Source organism: Garra rufa, chromosome 21, assembly GCF_049309525.1.
Source record: "Garra rufa chromosome 21, GarRuf1.0, whole genome shotgun sequence".
NCBI classification, from domain to species: domain Eukaryota; kingdom Metazoa; phylum Chordata; class Actinopteri; order Cypriniformes; family Cyprinidae; genus Garra; species Garra rufa.
Window position 1 is genome coordinate 30747328 of NC_133381.1, and position 21934 is coordinate 30769261.

General features: G+C 35.3%; 2 protein-coding genes across 3 annotated transcripts; both read left to right on the plus strand.

Moving 5' to 3' along the window:
- The first annotated feature begins 1396 nt into the window (after positions 1 to 1396).
- Positions 1397 to 8632, plus strand: LOC141295388 (calpain-1 catalytic subunit-like). The gene is made up of 12 exons (XM_073826595.1): positions 1397 to 1460; positions 1559 to 1825; positions 3130 to 3202; positions 3340 to 3458; positions 3548 to 3681; positions 3823 to 3997; positions 4130 to 4204; positions 5383 to 5468; positions 7547 to 7621; positions 7708 to 7868; positions 8058 to 8321; positions 8433 to 8632. The coding sequence occupies exons 1-12, from the start codon at positions 1458 to 1460 to the stop codon at positions 8630 to 8632; spliced, it is 1632 nt and encodes a 543-aa protein (XP_073682696.1). The 5' UTR covers positions 1397 to 1457.
- Positions 8633 to 10302: 1670 nt separating this feature from the next.
- On the plus strand, positions 10303 to 18885 carry LOC141295833 (calpain-1 catalytic subunit-like). 2 transcript variants are annotated; one of them, XM_073827108.1, is made up of 13 exons: positions 10303 to 10417; positions 10648 to 10923; positions 11178 to 11250; positions 11379 to 11497; positions 11584 to 11717; positions 11917 to 12091; positions 12321 to 12392; positions 13266 to 13351; positions 17204 to 17284; positions 17365 to 17525; positions 17821 to 17987; positions 18085 to 18096; positions 18219 to 18885. In XM_073827108.1, the coding sequence occupies exons 2-13, from the start codon at positions 10687 to 10689 to the stop codon at positions 18450 to 18452; spliced, it is 1551 nt and encodes a 516-aa protein (XP_073683209.1). In that variant the 5' UTR covers positions 10303 to 10417; positions 10648 to 10686; the 3' UTR covers positions 18453 to 18885. The 2 variants fall into 2 exon arrangements, with proteins under 2 accessions (XP_073683209.1, XP_073683208.1); XM_073827107.1 differs by lacking the exons at positions 18085 to 18096; positions 18219 to 18885 and having other exon boundaries at positions 10330 to 10397; positions 17821 to 18068.
- Positions 18886 to 21934: the final 3049 nt, after the last annotated feature.

A 21934-nucleotide genomic window follows, 5' to 3' on the forward strand; every position in this document is an offset into this window, starting at 1 on the left:
CTGGGATCTTGTAGAGCCCTGAAGCTGCAATTAAACTGCAATTTGGATCTTCAACCCCAATTCCCAATTAAATTTCACTGTATGGAGAAAAATTCTGGAATGTTTTTATTGGATGTTTTGATTTCTTTTTGACTGAAGGAACAAAGACATGAACATCTTAGATGATATGGGGGTGAGTAAATGATCAGGACATTTTAATTCTGGAGTGAACTAATCCTTTAATGTGAGCTTAAATGTCTTTTTAGACAAGTTTAAGTGAATGGTTCTGTTTGCACCTATGTTGAACTGGCAAAAATTTGAAATGTGTTTTTTTTTTACATAAAGATTGAGATCATTTTAAACTGAGTGTAATCTGTAAATAAACACTTCCTAAAATGAACAAGACGTTGATACCAAATATTTGAAAAACTTTTGGAAAATGCCAGAAAAGTCATTCGATTCAATCATGTTATCATGTGATTGTTTTGTTTCAGGCTCTTTTACAAGAGGATCAGTTTTGTCCGTTGACATTCTGGGTCATTAAATGCATCACTTTGGAGATGGCAAAGTTGTGATTGCAATGTACTGGTGGAGATGCTAATGATTAGTGGAATCTTTCATATTTCTTAAAATGTATGTAACTAAAGAGCTACATCTGGACTTGGAAAACAAATCATAAATTGTAGTTGCGATTTAAAGCATCTCTTATTTGTTATTTATTTGTTTATCTTCATTTTTATTGAAACATTTCAGTCACAATTAATTCCAGAGGCATATACAAATTTCTCCTTTGAGTCTACTATGGTGTAATTCAGTGATTACACCTTGGGGAATCTATAAAATTCAAATCATGACTTTACAATGAAAATATTAGGGATATATATCATTATGAAAAATATTACAGTTAACGTATTTATTTTCTGAGATTGATTTGAGATAAAAATGCTAATCTGACTTTTGTGTCAGTGTTTTGCTGAGCCGAAATTATAATAAAGTCAATATCAGGTGCTTGTAAATGAACAGATTCTTAAACTGATTGTACTGCAGACCACCTGATTTTACCTGGTATTTTGCACAAATACAGTATGTCATTGATTTAAAATAATTCTTGGACTGAATTTAGTGTTGCAAGGTGGGAACAGGGGACTGTGAAGAAATCAATAGCTTGACTTTTTGCATTTTTGTGATCTCCTATAAATTGTACTTTTATTAAGGATTAGTATAATGCAGGTTTTTCTATAATTCTTGAGTATTTAAACAGCATTTACTGGTTTACCAACATTCTGTGTTCAGACTTAAGGCTATATTTGGTGGAAATTACTGTTAACACAACTTACAGGTGGGAGGGAAAAACTGCACCCTTTTCTAAAAAGAGCATTCAGTCAAAACAATTCCAGAGCCTAGGGCAGAACAAACGAATAAATCGAAAGAGACGACGGCTCATTTGACGAACTCCCAGAGTAGTCATTGTATCGTGCATGGTAAGTATATCATTTATATCTTCAGAATTTAGTTCATCTGCTTATTATATGTCAGCAAATAATTATAAAAATGATGACTTCTTTTTTCTTAAAAACAGAAACCGATTTTTGAAAAGAAAAAAGAAAAAATGCCTCCACCTCGTTCAAAACGCCTTAGGAATGAAACCACCACAAAAGACAACAAGGGCACTCTCGACAGCCCTTTGAAATTCTTGGATCAAGACTACCAGGAGCTGCAAAAAAGCTGCATCACCAATAAAAAGGGATATGTTGATGACAAGTTCCCTCCAGACAGCAGCTCCATTGATCCAAGGAATAAACTTGACAAACTAGATCTGAACCGAATAAAGTGGTTGAGACCATCAGTAAGTTATCTATACTGACTTTCTATAAAACTTTCAAAACGAGTTCAAGTTAAAGGCATTATTGCTTAAAAGAATTGAAAAGAACTCAAGACTCAAGTGTCGCAAAAGGTCTCTTAGGGCTTGTCAGAACAGGTTCACTATTGTGATAAGACATCTTGTGACAAGTGTCATAAAAGCAGACCCAAAGTGCATTATATGAGAACATTTCTTTTTCTGGTGTTAAAGAGGTCATGACCTGCCTTTGTTTTTTATTTTGTACTGTTCTCTAAGGTCCACTAATAAGGTTATCCCAATTTTTACATCAAAAAGCATAATTATTTAGAAGTAATAGGCTATTTTCTGTCCTGTTTTTAACCCACCTCTGCAGAACGCTTTGTTTGAATAGGCGTGACAGATTGTAGACTCATTGTACATTCATTCTTTATAGAGACAGAGCGACACACGTCATAATCTGAAAACCACACTTACCGGCAATCCAATGCTCTCCATTGACTTTGTATTGCAGAAAACGGCATCCTTGTCATTTCTGACTTATAACAAAATTCAGAACAATGTCTAAAAGCTGCTTTGTGACAAGGCGAACAGTAAACAAGCTAAAAAACACAGAACTACGTTTTTATAAGCTGTAAACATTTAAAATGAGCATTTAAGGACTTCTTAAAATGAAGTGGACAAAGGACTTTTTACTGACATGGTCTGAACTTCATTAAAAAAAATTTATCCACTCTTTTCTAACATTGGGATCAGAAGGAAGGTAATGCAAGAACAGTTTTTCCTCAAATTGGCACTGTAAAACATCCTGTTGTTTTCAAAGCCATCTTTATCGTGTGGTTTCTGCGTAGACTTGCAAGTTCACTAAACAGGGCTAAACAGGCAGTTGATCATCTTCTGCAGAGGCAAAGCTTATCTATCAAATTACATCACAGCGTAGAACAGTTGTTCTTAACTCCAGTCCTCGGGGCTCAGTGCTCTGCACATTTTTTATGTTTCTGAATCTGACACACTCAGTTCAGTTCATGGATCTTTCTCCTAACGAGCCGATGATCTGAATCAGGTGTGTTAAATGAGGGAGACATACAAAATGTGCAGTCGGTCCCGAGGACTGGAGTTGAGAACCACTGGCACAGGACATTCCAAAAGCTGTTATTTTGACTGTTGTTAGACTAACAACAAAGTTTTGAGTTCTGAAACTAACAGAATGTTTTATAGTACAACAGCCTCTTGTGTCTTGTCTATATGTCAAAAGATCAAGGGAATTTGGGTTCCAAATATTATTGCATGAATTGTTTATTTTCTCTCTTTAGGAGATAGTGTCAGACCCTCAGCTTATTGTAACAGAGGTGTCCAGATTTGACTATTCCCAAGGACCTTATTTGGGTATGTGTTAATATGTATTTATTTACATCTCCAGTAGCCACTGGCTTTAAAAAGATGCCAACCTAATAAATAAAGTCACTGTATATAGACTTTGATCAACTGATCGTTTAAACCTAATATTTGTGATTTTACCTCAGGAAATTGCTGGTTTCTTGCTTCAGTTGGAGCTTTAACATTTCAGAAGGACATCATGGACCAGGTCATGCCAGCTGACCAGTCATTTGGTAAGGACCATGCAGGGATTCTCCATTTCAGAGTGAGTTTTTTGACATGCTTTTTTAACATAACATGAAAACCTTTTTTATAATCGCATATTAGTCATTAATATATTCTGCAAATTCTTAGTTTTGGAGGTTTGGGAAATTGATTGACGTTGTCATTGATGACAACCTGCCAACAATCAATGGAAAGCTCATTTTTGTTCATTCAAAAACATCTAATGAGTTTTGGCCTGCCTTACTGGAGAAAGCTTATGCCAAGTAGGTGCCAGTATGTTCATTTTGATTGAACCTAAAAATATGCTTTTAACATAATTATAAGAGTATATGACCTTTATTATATGTTTTGTATGTATCACATTAGAATTTATTTTTAGAATTTATTTGCAATGGCTTTTACAGGGTGTGTGGCTCCTATGCTGACATGCATGCTGGTAGTGTATATGAGGCTCTGTTGGACTTCACCGGTGGTATTCATTTGTACTTTAAACTAAAAAACACTTCCACTGATTTGTGGAGCCTAATGGACCGTGCAGTCAAAGCAAAGGCTCTGATGGGCTGTAGCACTCCTCAGGGGGTAAGCAGTTCCAGTGACCTCAGTCTAACCTTTTCATTGCATATGACATGTTCATGTGCCATATGAACTAAATAACAACTGTAGTAAAAATGTCTATATTTTTATATTCATTTTTTTTTCATATCATATAAGGAAACATCTGCAAACACAGTATTACCCAATGGCATCGTTCAAGGTCATGCATATACAGTGACAGGGGTTTTCAAGGTAAGTCTGCACAGAATTACATTTAATTTTAAGGTCATGTAATTAAGAGGTCAGTGTGGGGAGAAAATCAAGTACCTAGTCTCCCCGTACAAATTCCAGCTGCTGAGTTCCCCTGTTATACAGCCATGTTTGATGTTACTGGGCCTAGGGCAAATTCTCCTGTTTTAGCCATGCCGGGGCATGAAGCTGCTCTCACAACCAGCAATTTTTTAACTTTGTTCTTGAAAGTCCCTCCTCCTAATTCTCTTTAAGAATGTCAAGTATACAACATTGTTGACATCCATAGAGCAGCTTGAATGGGTAAAACCCAGTGGAAGCTTGAGGAACATCTCAGACTGTGAATAAGCCACATCCCAAGTTCTAACTTCCTCTTAAACTTACAAATCATACATTTCATTTCATTTTTTTTAACCAGTATTCATGACATAAATGTAGTCACGAATCAACTGAACCGCCTGCAATAGTAATGTTGAGTGATGAACTTGCACTTCTTCGGCCATCTATCATGAAAGCTCAATTGAAAGGTCAAGACCAGACATTCTGGGGCCATTGAGCATAGGCAAATGGGTGGCTGCTTTTTACAAAGGCTAGGGATTGGAACTGTCAAGGGCCCACCTATTGCAAAATAGCTCTTATGAGGTCATGATATGCCAGGAGGTTCTCCACCAGCAAATAGTTGGACTTCGCTGGACAGCAGCATGATCAGGGTCTGCATTAAAAGCTTAAGGAAGGCATCTGCATCATCCTGATGCTCTATCTTCATCAAGAGCACATGTGGAATGGGGACAACAGGCTTCGGGATGATGGCTGGTCTTTGTTTATGGCTCATCCGGTTCCTTCTCCTGTGCAGAGAGAACTGTACAAAATCTTTTCTACTGCTTTTTGCACAGCCTAATGAGGACTTGGTTAAGTTTTTGTTGGATGTCAGAAAAAAAAGGTGTGGGCACCAATAACCTTGTGGGCAAGTGCACCGACATATAGCATATATTTGTTTGTATTATTGACACACTATTTTCCTGATTTGACACAATCTGTATTGTATAAAGCGCTATATAAGTAAAGGTGACTTAAAAGTATTTACATGATTGTGTCATTCTACAGAAAAGTAAGAGCTCACTTTAAGTGTTAATAGATTTTCATTATAAGCACTTTGAACTGAAAGTATGTATATTTGACAGGTAACATGTCAAGGAGAACCAGTAAAGCTGGTGAGAGTGTTGAATCCATGGGGAAGAGGCGAGTGGACCGGTGCCTGGAGTGACAAGTAAGAGTCACATGAAACTATAGGCTCACTAATCAGAACATTGATGTATCATTTTTTTATTTACCAGACTAATAGCTTCATGATAATATATTAAATCAAATCCTTAAAGAGGTTTTAAAGATACTTACAGTTACAGTTGAGGTCAAAAGTTTACACCTCCCTTTTAGAATCTGCAAAATAAGAGAGATCATACAAAATGCATGTGTGTTTATTTAGTACTGACCTGAATAAGATATTTTACATAAAATATGTTTAAATAGTCCACAAGAGAAAATAATAGTTATAAAAATGACCTTGTTCAAAAGTTTACACCCACTTGATTCTTAAAACCGTGTTGTTACCTGTTTTTGTTTGTTTGTTTGTTTGTTTGTTTGTTTGTTTAGTGATAGTTGTCCCTTGTTTGTCCTGAACAGTTAAACTGTCTGCTGTTGTTCAGAAAAATCCTTCAGGTCCCACAAATTCTTTGTTTTTCCAGCATTTTTGTGTATTTGAACCCTTTCCAACAATGACTATATAATTTTAAGATCCATTTTTTTTCACTGAGGACAACTGAGGGACTCATGCAATTATTACAGAAGGTTCAAATGCTCACTAAAGGCTTAAATGCTCAATTTAACTTATTTTGTCTTCTGAAAAACGTGTAACGATCTTCTGTAGCCTCTGAAGGGCCTTACTAAATGAAAAAAAAATTATATTTAGGCAAAAAAAAAAAAAAAAAAGTACACATTCCCTTTAAAAGTCCCCCCCCCCCGCTTTTAATGCATTGTTTTTCCTTCTGGAGCATCAGTGAGCGTTTGAACCTTCTGTAATAGTTGCATATGAGTCCCTGAGTTGTCCTTAGTGTGAAAAGATGGATCTCAAAATCATACAGTCATTGTTGGAAAGGGTTCATGTTGGAAAAACATTTTTTTTGCAGATTCTGAAAGGGGATGTAAACTTTTGACCTCAACTGTCAAAGTACTAAGTTGTTACTATTGTAAACAAAGGTAGCTTACAAAGATTAGTGCAACATCCTAGTTTGCCTACTTATACTATGCCCTTAAAATATTTGCTCTTTTTGAGAATATATATATATTTTTTTGATTGTGTAGCAGAAGAGTAGACTAGTTTGGCTACACACTATCACACTGCAAAATCATTTTGTCAAATAACTATGTGCATCCTATCAATAGAATCCATATTTAATTTAATTTCATGCTTATCGCGAACCTGTTTAAGCAACTCACCAATTCTTCCTACCATATTGGAGAGATGTTTCACATTTTTGGTTTTTATAGTTCTGAATCGATTACTCCTCCAGGGAGCAAGAGGTTGTGTGCTATATTAGCCATTAAAGCGTGCATGGAAATAGTATTACATCCTGGTTTTTAGGATACTGATGATTTGGGACACTAATTCTAATCTTGTATACTATTTCAGGTCTACAGTGAGTTTATGTTTTCTAAAATTCTTACTATACAATATCCTCATGTCCTTATTATATGTATTACATTGAATAAAATAGTAAGCTCACAATTGTTCAAGCAGTATATTACTGATTTATTTTTTTATCACAAATAAGTGAACACTGGGGCAAATTTTGCACATTTTTGTCATGTCATGTGCTCATATTCTAAAATATATTTTAAAATATTCTATTATGTTCTATTTTGCTAATGAAAATGATACTAATGAATAATTATTAATCGGTTTAGAATAGTTTTTTTACTATATGTTTTCAATATGGAGTTACACTCCTGTTGAAAGGCGTTCACACTAACAATGTTTGTTGTTTCATCAACAGTCACTTTCATTCATATTAGCAACATTCGCCTGTCAACAGAAGACAGCTTTTGTTTTCTTTTGTTTATAGGCTGCCTTTGTCAGCGTTTTGTAACAGGCCGTCCGTTTTATGAACAAAAGCCAGTTCTCTGACAACATCGTCTTCTAGGAAATTACATCATGGTTTTCAGTGGGGAAAAAATAGAAAAATACATCATACTTTTTACCACCAGATTGAGTTTTCTACACAGTCATTGTGATTGTGCTATAAGAAAAAAAAATCGATTACTGTAATATATGCTTTGTTAAACTTTCAGGTCATTATTGTGGAACAATGTGAGTAAAAGTGACCAATCCGAGTGTCTTTCTTCAGCCATTGATGGGGAGTTCTGGTGGGCATTAACTTTTAATTTCAGATTGATCTTTTGCTGCATTAAACAAGAATCAATTGTTTTCAGTAACACATATTTTACTGTAGGATGTCAATGAAGGACTTCACTGAAAACTTTAGGGACATTGATATTTGCTGCCACAGTCCTGATTTTCTGGACAGTTCCTTTAAACGCAACTGGACTTCCACATGTTATTATGGCAGCTGGGATGCTGGGACTACAGCTGGTGGCTGCCTCAATAATAAAGGTAAGTAATATCTATAATGACAGTGAGTGAGGAGTGAGTGAAATGTTAATATGTTGAGGATCTTAATAATGCTGAGAACCATTAAATGTTCAACAAGTAAACATATTTGTGTAGTGTTTGGGTGTCTACATACTTTTAGCCATTTAGTGTGTAGATGTGAACCGGTCTGAATCTCTGGATGTGTTTTAGAGACTTTCTGGACAAACCCTCAGTTTCGTGTGAGGATAGAGGAGCTTGATGACAAATGTGCTAGTGGCCAGTGTCCTGAAAACATACTGGTGTCTCTAATGCAGAAACATGAGAATAGATACAGAAGTCTTGTTTCTAACTACGCCATTGGCTTCAGTGTTTTTCTGGTCAGTATTAACAAAAGTCGAAGAATACAACTATTTTGGTTTCTACTTATTAATGGTGTGTTATTCTGTTTTCTACCTTTAACAGATACCACCAGAGGTAAGTAAAATCTAATACACAAACGTTTAATTACTTTATTAGCTATGTTTAGCTCTAATTAAAGTGGTTGCATGAATACAAATTTATTTTTCACTCTCCTTTAGATGAAAGATGGGAAGTTCCCAGCCAAGTTCTACAAAAAAGGTCCTGTGGCAGCTAGTGAGAAATTTATCCATACAAGACATGTGATGAAATTCTTCAAGCTTCAGCCAGGAGAGTATCTCATTGTACCATCCACTTTCAATCCTAATGAGACTGCAAATTTCATGCTGTCCATCTTCACAAAGGGTGAAACCTATAAAAGAAATTAGAAACCTGTCATTACATTGTATGAGATTATTATCAAAGACCAATCAGTGGGACACCAGTTGAATGGAAAGACACTAGTGCTTTGATTTTATATTAGCAGTTTTTTTTTCAGTATCTGATCATGTCATTTTACATAAATACAATTGAAGTCAAAAGTTTACATACACCTTGCAGAATCTGCAAAATGTTAGTTTCACAAAAGAAAATAAAAGTTGAATTTATAAAAATGACTCGGTTCAAAAGTTTATTTGATTCTTAATACTGTGTTGTTACCTGAATGATCCACAGCTGTGTTTTTTTTTTTTTTTTTTGTTTAGTGATAGTTGTTAAACAGTTACAATGCATGCTGTTATTCAGAAAAATCCTTCAGGTCCCACAGATTCTTTGATCTTTTTTAGCATTTTTTGTGTATTTGAACCTTTTTGAGATCCATCTTTTCACGCTGAAGACAACTGAGAGACTTGTATGCACCTATTACAGAAGATGGAAGGAAACACCATGCATTAAGAGCTAGGGGGTGAAAACTTCTGGAAGACCAGGGTAAATTTAACCTAATTTTCCATTTTGGGAAACATGTGAGTATCTTCTGTAGCTTCTAAAGGGCATGAATAAATATTTAGGCACAATAAGAAAAATCTACACACCTTCATTCTATTCTTAATACATCGTTTTTCCTGCTGAAGTATCAGTGAGCATTTGAATCTTCTGTAATAGTTGAATATAGTTGTTGGAAAGGGTTCAAATACACAAAAATGCTGAAAAGCCAAATAGTTTATGGAACCTGAAGGATTTTTCTGAAGAACAGTGGACATTTTAACTGTTTAGGACAAGTAAGTGTCTTATGAACAGCAATCACTAAACAATAAATAAACAAATACAATTAAATACAGCCTTCAGTTCAGTTTTCACACATGAGTACAAAGCGGTTTCTCAAAATCATTGTTTAATGCATAGATATAATAGAATGTTGTGCATACAAACGCTATGTTTAGAGGAATAAGCCAATGTTTTATGTGTCATATGAACTTAACAGCTCAAGATTGTATTCATGTGTGTTATAAATATCTGCTTCTGTTTTGTAGTGCATTTACACTATTTTATATCTCTTTCCATACTACTATTACTATTTCATGATTTATACCTTATTCTTTTTCTCATTTTAAGTCACATAATCTTATGTTGTTTGTTTTATGTTCAGACGAATTCCCATTAAAAGCTGAAAATCTTTTTAAAGGATTTTGATCACACGATCATACATGTTGTCTCCTTTTCTACACCAAATATGAGTTAAATAAACTAAATACTAATTTAAAACAATAACTGGGTTCAGTGGTTTAAGGGCTTGTATTATGTCTCAGGTGTAACAATGAGGATTATAAAGAGATCAATAGCTTGAGTTTCTGTACTTTCATAATCACATATATAATTTAAACTATATCAAGGATTAGTCAGGTGCATTTTCTTTTTTAATTATCCTTTACAAAAACAGTGACTTTTCATTGAAGTTAATTATAAGAACTAGTTAATAATCCTGTTTGCCAATAGTTAAAGCTATATATTGTGGAATTTAATGTTGTGTAATTATAAAACAGTGGTGGGAGGAATTTGCAATCTCATATACCTTTGCGGTGACGTTCTATGCAAAACAAATCCTTTCACACATAACATTGCACACTTCCTGAAACATCATTCAGTCACAGAATTCCAGAGCCTAGGGCAGAACAACGAGAATAAGTCAAACCTAAAAGAAGAAGCCTGCTCATTTAGGTGAGCTGTTATACTTGAAGGTAAAGTATATTATTTTTATCTTCAAAACTAGCTTAGTGGAGTTTATCCTCTAATTATATTGTATGTCTCTGAATATTATCAAGATGTGTTTTAAGGAGATAAGAATAAACTCCCAAACAAGTCAAACCTGTCTAGAGTTCTCTATCTTTTAGGGCTTTCAAAACAAAACATAGCATAACATAGTGCTGTGACATCTCACCAAATGTAACATGTTTGCTTTTCTTTATAGTTTACTCTAAGAAACAGACTTTTGCAACTAAGAAAAAAAATGCCTCCACTTCGTGTAAACAAGAAACCTAAGAATGAAACCACCACAAAAGACAACACGGGGACTCTCGACAACCCTTTGAAATTCTTGGATCAGGACTACCAGGAGTTGAAGAAGAGCTGCATCACCAAAAATAAGATATTTGTTGATGACAAGTTCCCTTCAGACAGCAGCTCCATTGACCCGAAGAACCAACTTAAACTGGATCTGGACGCAATTGAGTGGTTGAGGCCACCAGTAAGTTAACTTTATTGACTTTCATTGATCGTAAGAACTTAAGACACTTGTTTGAAAAAAATCAAAATACTGAGAAATTTCTTTTAGGGCTTGTCAGAACAGGTTCCCCTTTCACATTTCCCAGCATTTTTGATTTACAACTGTGGCAAGACACCACAAGTGCCTTATAAGCAGACCTAAAATGCATTATGCAAATCTAAATGTCTTTTTCTAGTATTCTCAAATCCCTGTGTCATTGTCTTTTCTCTGTTTAGAAAATAGTGTCAGACCCTCAGCTCTTTGTACAGGGGGTGTCCAGGTTTGACTATTCCCAAGGACCTAATTTAGGTATGTTCATTTATACATTTCTATACATTATATAGTCGGCAGTGGCTTTTGAATGATATCTAACCCATGTCACTTAATATATACCAGAAAGCCTTTGGTTAAGTCATATTTGTGCTTTTTTACCTTAGGAAACTGCTGGTTTCTCGCTTCAGTTGGGGCTTTAACATTTAGGAAGGAAGTCATGGACCAGGTCATGCCAGCTGACCAGTCATTTGATAAAGATTATGCAGGGATATTCCACTTCAGAGTGAGTTCTTTGGTCTTCTCGGTATTACTGAATACTGTTATAATGATATCAGTCCTTAAGCCTTATGTTGTGCTTAATTTGTATAGTTCTGGCGGTTTGGGAAATGGATTGATGTGGTCATTGATGACAAACTTCCAACAATCAATGGACAACTAATTTTTGTTCTTTCAAAAACATCTAATGAGTTTTGGCCGGCATTACTGGAGAAAGCTTATGCCAAGTAGGTACTAGCATGTTGTGGTAAAATTCTTCTTCTTATAGTGTTAAATTATATAGTTGTTTATTGAACCACGACTTGCATGTAACCTGATTTTTAAATTGCCTTACAAATGGCAGTATTTGTCACTAGTCATTACATTTTTCAACAGCACGTTTGGTCCGCTATAGTATATACTTAATATATAGAATGCCTTTTATAGGGTCTGTGGCTCCTACGCTGACATGCACGCTGGTCAAGTATCTGAGGCTTTGTTGGATTTCACCGGTGGTGTCCATGTGAACTTTGAACTAGAAAAACCTGCTATAGATGTGTGGAGCCTGATGGACCGTGCAGCCAAAACAAAGGCTCTAATGGCCTGTGGCTCCCGTCATGGGGTAAGCAGTGACCTCAGGTGTAACAGATATTATCATGATTACCATCTAAAGCACTGTCACCAAAGCAGTTTGTTAGGTTTTGCATTAAAAAGTTCAAAGTGTAACCAAATCGTAAGATGTAGGGAACAATTTAATATATAAAACAATCTTTTCTTTTATTCCCTGCTAAATATTTTGTTTGTTTGGCAGCATAACTGATATGATATGTCTTTTTTTCGTACCTTGTCAGGCCAAATCTGAGAATGTATTACCCAATGGTATCGTGCAAGGCCATGCATATTCAGTGACGGGGGTTTTTAAGGTAAGTCTGCACAGAATTAAATCACAGTGGCATCAGATTACATACACTCTTAAAAACAAAAGTTCTGCTTACAATTCAGAATTGAACAATTCATTCTTAACCATTTTCATATTTGACATTGACATTTTTTCACAAAATTCCTTTCAGAAATGTGTTTAAGGTAAAATTGGTACAAATTAAAATGTCAGTTGCCATACACATTAAGATGATTTATAGATACTGGTAAATTCCATAACAAAAAAAAACTCGAATCCCTTTAGAAATGTCAAAATTTACTGAATTGCTTTAGTAAGTAAGGTTTTGTTTTAAAACTCCTTGTACTTCAGTTGTGTTTCCAATCAGTGCCCTCAAGGCTCTTTTCTAAAACCTGTCTTCACATGTAGAGGGACTGTTTTTATTGACCATGATGCTGATTTTCATAGTTACTCTGATAATGCTAATTGATTTTATAATTATAACCCATCCATATGGGTTTATAATACAAAAACAGGTGTTCAGCAACAACAGACTTTATTCTTAGGCCAATTGATGTTGTACTAGCATACACCAGTGTTTATTTACCGCCTTCAGCTCCAGATGAGCTCCACCCTTTGGTATGTCCTTTGTACGGTTTGTGTTCATCCCTCTGTATCTATTACGTCAAGTCTGTGATTTCGCAAGACAAGGTTCTTGGAATAATGTTTGTGCTTTATTTAACTCAAAACATTGTGTACAGATAGTTCAGTTCTTAGGTAAAAGGTTATTTCGTAATCTTGATGAAATACATATGGCATGTTCTGTGTTATAACTGTGGTGACATCCTACATATAAAGGTTTAAGGAGTTTTTAACATAAGCATTTAGAATTAAAAAATGTCATGTCATGGTGTAACAGGTAACATGCCAAGGAAAACCAGTGAGGCTGGTGAGAGTGTTGAATCCATGGGGAATGGGCGAGTGGAACGGTGCCTGGAGTGACAAGTAAGACTCAATATGAAACTATATAGACTCACTAATCCCAATGTTGATCAAGTGACATTGTTTGTTTGTAACACTGGATAAGTAATGATTATATTAATCAGATTCTTGTAGAGGTTTGGGAGTTTCTCAGAGACGTCTATTTGACATCTGCAAGACATCTACAGTACAAGACGTAATTTGCTATCAGATGTCAAATAGATGTCTATTAGATGTCTTTAAGATGTTTATAAATTATAATGTATGTAAAACTGACATCTTCCAGACATTTGTACACAGCAGATGCTTTCGAGATCAAGAAATCTTTAACAGACATCTTGCAGACGTATGTTGCATATGTGTTATCTAGGTGGTTAGGCTACAAAAAGCAGATCTTTAAAACAAAATGTGATGTACTATGATGAATTGTAACTGCTACACAGTACAGTACATCTTCATTCATATATATATATGTATATATCCTATATCTACATAGGATAAAATATGAAGTATACTGAATATCATTTCTTTTCTATGGCTCTTCACAATATCACAAATATTTCAAAAATAATTCAACTACTTGGGTTTTGTGTAGATGCTGCCATTTTTTTTGCATGTTACCATATTTCACACATTTCACCACATTTTTTTTCTAAACCAAATTTAATCCCTTTCTTTCTTTCTTTCTTTCTTTCTTTCTTTCTTTCTTTCTTTCTTTCTTTCTTTCTTTCTATGTAAATCTTGAACCGGTGTTGGGGAAGTTACTTTTAAAAGTAATGCATTACAATATTGTGATACTCCCTTAAAAATAAACTAATTACATTTACTTTGTGGTAAATAAATTATACATTACATCTGAGCAGGGCTTGCTTGTTGGTTTTTAATATAAAATGTACATTTTTAGCAAATGTAAAAGCCCTTTCACACCAAAAGTGAAATTAATAAGCCTATAGTCTGTACAGTAGAACTGTAGGAGAAGGAAGTTCAACACTCTTCATCAATGAGAAAAATGAAGCACAAATCTTAATTAATCTAAAGCAAGTTTTGCCTATTAGTATAGTTGAATTGGATCAACAAAGGTCAGCAGCAAAGACATTGGTTATTAAAATGGGATTAAATACATAAAGGAAACAAAAGTAACTGGTGTTACTTTTTTAAAAATGGAAAATAATGTGTTACTTTAGTTACTTGAAAAAAGTAATCTGATTACGTAAATTGTATTACATGTAATGTGTTACTCCCAACACTGGTTACAATCAACCAGCCAACCACACTCTTAAAAATAAAAGCTGCAAAGAGGTGTTTTTGCAGTGATGCCATAGAAGAACCGTTTTTGGTTTTCTTAAATAACCTTTCAGTGAACAGTTCTTAAAAGAGCTATTTTGAAGAACATTTTAACAAAGAATCTAAAGAATCTTTTTCCACTATAAAGAACCTTTCCTGCATTTGAAAGGTTCCATGGATGTTTCAAGGTTCTTCATGGAACCATCAATGCCAAGAAAGAACCTTTATTTTTAAGACTGCTACAAGAAAAAACTAACTCACCAAGTTACATCACCAACGGTCATTGTCATTCATACTGTTGGAATTTGCCAGGCATCATAATTAAATTACGCCATGAATGAATGACTTTTCGATATATTTTGTGGCAGGTTGCCTTTAATCATTCTTTTGTAATAGGCTTTTCCTTTATCAAACAAAAGCCAGTTCTGTACTGACATCAAAAAACACAAAGGCACAAACATTGATTTGTTTTAGTGTTTTGTGCAGTTTTGTTCTGTGGTCTCTTTAAAACATTACAGCATGTTAAAATGACAGAAATGCGTATGATAATGTCAAAGATTGTTAAATGAAGTTCCAAACATAGTTTCAGGAGAAGCCTAATGATTCAATCCCGCCAATCATCGTATACAAGGCATTTTCGGATATTGGCAATTTCGGATTTAAGAGCCCGCCCATCCACCCTGCAAATCTCTCAAAACACGGAATGCGTACAAGCAGATAGGAGGCTAAATAGCAACATGATGGTGTTAAATGAGATTACCGATTACCTCAGATTATCTCATGTCTCATTCACCGATGAGAGAACATTACAGTACAGTTTACATGATGAAATATACTGATGACATATATTTGTGCAAACAGTGTGCAGAGGTATGCAACACTCTTAAAAATAAAGGTTCCAAAAGGGTGTTTTTGCTGTGAAACTAAAGAACCATTTTTGATTTTCCCCAAAGAAACTTTCAGTGAACAGTTCCTAAAAGGACCCTTTTGAAGAACATTATAAAAATCTGAAGAACTTTTTTTGAAAAGTTCCATGGATGTTGAGGGTTCTTTATTGAACCATTGATGCCAATGAAGAACCTTTATTTTTAAGCATGAAATAGCCTACATACAGTGAGAGAAAAAAATATTTGATCTCCTGATATTTTTACGTTTGCCCAATGACATAGAAGTGATCAATCTATAATTTCAATGGTAGGTTTATTTGAACAGAAAATGCAAAATGCAAAAAAAAAAAAAAATGCATTTTAATGAGTGACATGCTGTAAGTATTTGACCCTTTCGCAAAACATGACTTAGCAAAATCCTTGTTGGCAATCACAACAGACATTTCTTGTAGTTGGCCACCAGGTTTGCACACATCTCAGAAGGGATTTTGTTCTTCTCGATTTCCAAATGTTTTTCTTCTTGAGCCACTCTTTTGTTGCCTTGGCTGTCTGTTTTGGGTTATTATCATGCTGGAATACCCATCCATGACCCATTTTCAATGCCCCGGTTGAGGGAAGGAGGTTCTCACCCAAGATTTGATGGTACATGGCCCTGCCCATCGTCCCTTTGATGCAGGGCAGTTGTCCTGTCCCCTTAGCAGAAAAACATCCCAAAGCATAATGTTTCCACCTCCAAACACAGCGAGTTCAGTTGATGCCAGGGAGCTCGATTTTGGTCTCATCTGAACACAACACTTTTATCCAGTTCTTCTCTGAATCCTTCAGATGTTCATTGGCAAACTTCAGATGGGCCTGTACATGCTTTCTTGAGCAGGGGATCTTGTGGGCGCTGCAGGATTTCACTCCTTTACGGCGTAGTATGTTACCAATTGTTTTCTTGGTGACTGGTCTCAGCTGCCTTGAGATCATTGACAAGATCCTCCTGTGTTGCTCTGGGCTGATTCCTCATCGTTCTCATGATCATTCAAACTCCATGAGGTGAGATATTGCATGGATCCCCAGACCAGTGTGAGACTGACAGTTTTTTTGTGTTTCTTCCATTACATAATCACACCAACTGTTGTCACCTTCTCACCAAGCTGCTTGGCGATGGGCTTGTAGCCCATTCCAACCTTGTGTACAATCTTTTCCCTGACATCCTTGGACAGCTTTTTGGTCTTGGCCATGGTGGAGAGTTTGGAATCTGATTGATTGCTTCTGTGGACAGGTGTCTTTTATACTCCCTTTAAGAGTGTGCTCCTAATCTCAGCTCATTACCTGTATAAAAGACACCTGGGAGCCAGAAATCTTGCTGATTGATAGGGGATCAAATACTTATTTCACTCATTAAAATGCAAATCAATGTAAAACTTTTTTGAAATGCATTTTTTTGTTTGTTTGTTTGTTTTGTTTTGTTATTCTGTCCCTCACTGTTAAAATAAGCCTGTTATTAAAATTATAAACTGATCTTTATTTGTCAGTGGGCAAACATACAAAATCAGCAGGGGATCAAAACAAAATTTCCCTCTGTACATTGACAGTCAGTGACACTATTTCTAATGTGTTGAAAAAGGTCAAATTTAGCTATTTGCAGTAATACTTTGTATTAGATTAGAACAACACCATGTACTATTTCAATATGCTTTTTTTTTTTTATAACTTTCAGGTCATCATTGTGGAACAAAGTGAGTGTGAAGGAGCGAACCAAGTGTCGTTCTTTGGTCAATGACAGGGATGGGGAGTTCTGGTAGGCATAAACCATAGCCGTAATGACCTTTTTTGCATTAAATGTGAACCGAATGCTTTCAGCAACAAATTTTATTGCAGGATGTCAATGGAGGACTTCGCCAAAAACTTCGAAGAAATTGATATTTGCTGCCTCAGCCCTGATTTTCTGGACAGTTCCTCTAAATGCAGCTGGACAACAACACGCTACAATGGCAGCTGGGAATCTGGGACTACAGCTGGTGGCTGCATCAACAATAAAGGTAGCTCATATATACAAGTATATAGAGAGAGAGGCAAGTGATAATTTTTTACACTTGCATTCTATGCCTAGGCTGGTTGGCTAGTCTTAGCTAGTTTAAGCTAGAAGTAGCTGGATTTAGCTGGTCTCCCACCCTGGCCAGGCTAGTTTTAGCTGGTGGTCTCCCAGCCAAACCCCCTCCAAAACCAGCCTGGTTGACCAGCTAAAACCAGCCAACCAGCCTAGGCTTGTTTGATTTTTTTTCAGCAGGGAATATGTGTGTACCACTAAGGTCTAATTCAATGGATGTCTTGTAGAATCTTTTTGGACAAACCCTCAATTTCGGTTGAGGATTGAGGAGCTTGATGCAGAATGTGCTAGTGGCCAGTGTCCTGAAAACATACTGGTGTCCCTCATGCAGATCCATGAGAACAGATACAGAAGTCTTGTTTCGAACTACAGCATCGGCTTCTGTGTTTATCTGGTCTGTATTATTAATAACTCTACTAAAATCTCATTTAATACAGTAATTTTGGTTTCCACTTATTAATCGTGTGTTTCATGTTTTTCTGCTTTAACAGATACCACCAGAGGCAAGTAAAATACAATCCAAGCTTAATAGTATTAAACTCTATAAACACATTTATTTTGCTTTGTAAAGAAAAAAAAATACTTTACAATTATAAAAATAAACTGATATTTCATTCTTCTTTAGATGAAAGATGACAAGTTCCCTGCCAAGTTCTTCTCCCGCAGAAATTCCGTGAACGATAGTGGAAGCTTCATCAATACAAGAGATACAATGAAATTCTTCAAGCTTGAACCAGGAGAGTATCTCATTGTACCCTCTACTTTCCGCCCCAATGAGTCTGCAAAATTCATGCTGTCTATCTTCACAAAGACTGAATCCCATAGAAAAGAAAATAAACCTGCAATGACATATGTATGAGGTTATAATAAATGTCTTGCTCAAACAGCACTGTAACATTTCATAGTTACACCCTCCTTAGAATCTACTACCTTTACTAGTTTACCTGTCTTTATTTTTTGACCTCTGTAACCACTCAAATGGGATTTAGAGTAACCAAGCTGGTTATTCTCTCTTTTTTTTCTTTTTGTTCATCTGTGAGCTGTGAAATCAATGTTGAAACCATTGTTGTTTATTTGTTAGCTTTTGATGTTCAGTCACACTGTAACTTTGTGTATGGGCCAGGTCAGTCATTAACATAAATCTTGCCAACAGTTTTAAATGCAATTTTAGGGCGTAGCCATTCAGAAATTCATGTTTACAAAATTGTAAAAAAAGTAAGAATTAGTGACAGGCAGCACAATTCTGAAATGTACCAAACACTAAACAATAATAAAAACATACATTTTATTCATTTTTTTTTGTAAACAGTTGTTGTTATTATTATTATTATTATTAATAATAATTTTTACAATCTCATGTGTATGCTATAAGATAAACTTTCCGCTTGTACGACTGTGCCAAAAAAAGGCTATACAAACACAAATTTTGTCTGCAAAAATGCGAACGTCAACAAAGTCTGTCAGCTTGGTTTTCTGACAGTAAAAATGCTGGATTTAGCACTCATCGATAATGAAACCAAAGAGCTGACGAGTCACGGGAGTTTGTACAAACCATCTTGTTCCAAATGCAGTTATTTTGTTAATATTAGTGTTACTATTTCTGAAGGGATAAGTGGATTGTAGTTATGGTTTTCCTACACTAGAGGGCAGTAGTTTAATGGACGTCGCAACACAGAAACTTGAGAACTATGGAGTTATTTATGTGCCAAAATTAAACAAACAAATACAGCGTTTTGCAAACAAACAATGTGCTTTGCAAATAAAAAAAATCGACTTTCAAACAAACAAAAAGTACTATGCACAAACACAAGTCAATTTGAGAGAAAATACAGAGATATAACAAATATATGCATTGTGTGTTGCAAATATATATATATTTTTTTTGTGAGGAAAACTTGACTTTCTCACACGTGTGCGGACAGATTTTCTCATAAATGCGTCCATATTTTCTCACAAATGCAATGGAGGAACTCCTCTTGCGAAACAGCAGATGGCGCTATCGTTCAATTTACTCTATATACGATTTTTTGTTAATGCAACAGAACATTTAGCAGGTAACACTTTGCAATAACAGTACATGAATTATCATGCATTAATACGTGAACTAGTATTTTCTTGACTATGAACTAATGATTAGTTAAGACATGTATTAATCAAGAACTAATGAAGAACTAACGTAACTACGACATGAGTCATATGAATTACTGCATGAATGCAGTACTGCAGCACCACCTTAATTACTGTACATGTTAATTCCTGCATGTTAGTTAATAAGTAATTAATATTGAGTAGACAATTATGTGCCCCCCCCAAGTAAAGTCGTGACATAATGATACATTAACAAGTCATGATTTCATGTAACTCTATAATTAATATTGAGTTATGTAACATATGTTACATAAAGTAAAGTAATCATCTTGGATATTCTGGTGCAAAATAAGGCACATTATTACTAACTTATAAAGTTACATGAAATCATGACTTGTTAATGTATCATTATGTCATGACTTTACTTGGGGGGCACATAATTGTCTACTCAATATTAATTACTTATTAACTAACATGCAGGAACTAACATGTAATTAAGGTGGTGCTGCACGTTAAAAAGGCCTAGCTTAAATGTTTAGCCATGCCAAGCCATTAACTGATCAGTAGCGTTAACCACTTTAAAGGAGATATTTTGAATTTCACTGACAACGTGCTATAGAGTCAGCATTGTGAAAACATCAAATGTTTAATTATAAATATAATAAGGCAGAAACTCACCTGTTCCCCTGTCATATTCCTCTGGGACATAAGGATAAACCGGTTTTTGCTAGAAGGGAGGCAGGATTCGCTGCTGGGCATGCACACATCAATCTATCGTTATTATTATCACACTGTACAACAATAATACTGTTTTTGTATTATAATAGGGCTAAGTTTAGGGTTGGGGTAGGTGTAGACATTGAAAAAACACAATCTTATAGGTAGAAAAATTAATTTCATTGTTAGTTTTCCGGTCGGAGATGTATACCATCTAGCCAACACGGGTAAACCATATAAACACATTGTTCGAGGTCTTGGGAGAATAGAGTAAATTGAACGATAGCGCCATCTGCTGTTTTGCAAGAGGAAGTTGCTCCATTGCATTTGTGAGAAAATATAGACGCATTTGTGAGAAAATCTGTCTGCACATGTGTGAGAAAGCCAAGTTTTCCTCACAAAAAAATATATATTTGCAACACACAATGCATATATTTGTTATACCTCTGCATTTTCTCTCAAATTGACTTGTGTTTGTGCATAGTACTTTTTGTTTGTTTGAAAGTCGTTTTTTTCTTTGCAAAGCAGATTGCGTTTGTTTGCAAAACGCTGTGTTTGTTTGTTTAATTTTGGCACATAAATAACTCCATAGGGTTCAGAGATTGGTTATTGTCACAGATTCCCTAGTTGATAAGCACTACAAACTTGTTCTTTGAGGGGCACTGTCCTAAAGAGTTAACGCCCAAGACTAATTATATACACCTTAACTAATGTAATCAAGATCTTCAGACTCACTAGAAACTTCCAGGCTAGTTTTGGAGCTGGTTGGAACTAACCTCTGCAGGTTATTGAGCCTCCAGGAGCAGGATTGGACACACCTTATAGCAAAAAACAAAACAAAAAAAACACATCTTCCATTGCCGCCTATTAGAAGTAGTCTTGTACTAATTCATTTGTTTCCACGTAACATAAATCATTTATATAAAGTGTTTTATTAAAGTCGACAATAAACCCCTAATAGATTATTTTTGGAATGGCTTGAAATATATGAATATACATTAAGTTGCCAAAAGTACTAGTCATTTCCATGAGTACAAATCTTAATGTTTAAGCATATAATGATATTCTAGGGGATTGTGTGCTTCTAATTTTACAGCAACAGTTTTGGCAACAGTTAAACTGCCTGCTGTTCTTCAGAAAAGTCCTTCAGGTCCCACAGATTCTTTGGTTTTTCAGCATTTCTGTGTATTTGAACCCTTTCTAGCAACGACTGTATGATTTTGAGATTCATCTTTTCACACTGAGGACAACTGAGGGACTCATATTAATTTACAATTACAGAAGGTGCAAACACTTACTGATGCTTAAAGGCTAACTATTGCCAAAATGCAACCTGGGCTGTTTTTTTTTTTTATACTGTAAACGAGACAAACACCTCTGACTAGCAAGACGGCCGCGAGCGGAAACTCAAACAGTGAAAGTGAGTTGTTCAAAAACTTTCTTTTTAGTAAACTCTGTGTACACAAACAATGTTCTCAATGCTCGAGTTCATGTGTAGAGACGCAGGCGATACTTCGAGCAAAGTTTCATGGTGTG

What these genes read in the sequence shown, in the direction of transcription:
- LOC141295833 (XM_073827108.1), top strand. Translation starts at nt 10,687, where the DNA reads ATGCCTCCACTTCGTGTAAACAAGAAACCTAAGAATGAAACCACCACA. An exon ending in CCTGTGGCTCCCGTCATGGG is followed by an intron (nt 12,092 to 12,320) that starts GTAAGCAGTGAC and finishes GTACCTTGTCAG; the next exon opens with GCCAAATCTGAGAATGTATT. An exon ending in CAGTGACGGGGGTTTTTAAG is followed by an intron (nt 12,393 to 13,265) that starts GTAAGTCTGCAC and finishes ATGGTGTAACAG; the next exon opens with GTAACATGCCAAGGAAAACC.
- LOC141295388 (XM_073826595.1), top strand. An exon ending in TTCCCAAGGACCTTATTTGG is followed by an intron (nt 3,203 to 3,339) that starts GTATGTGTTAAT and finishes ATTTTACCTCAG; the next exon opens with GAAATTGCTGGTTTCTTGCT. An exon ending in CAGTGACAGGGGTTTTCAAG is followed by an intron (nt 4,205 to 5,382) that starts GTAAGTCTGCAC and finishes TATATTTGACAG; the next exon opens with GTAACATGTCAAGGAGAACC.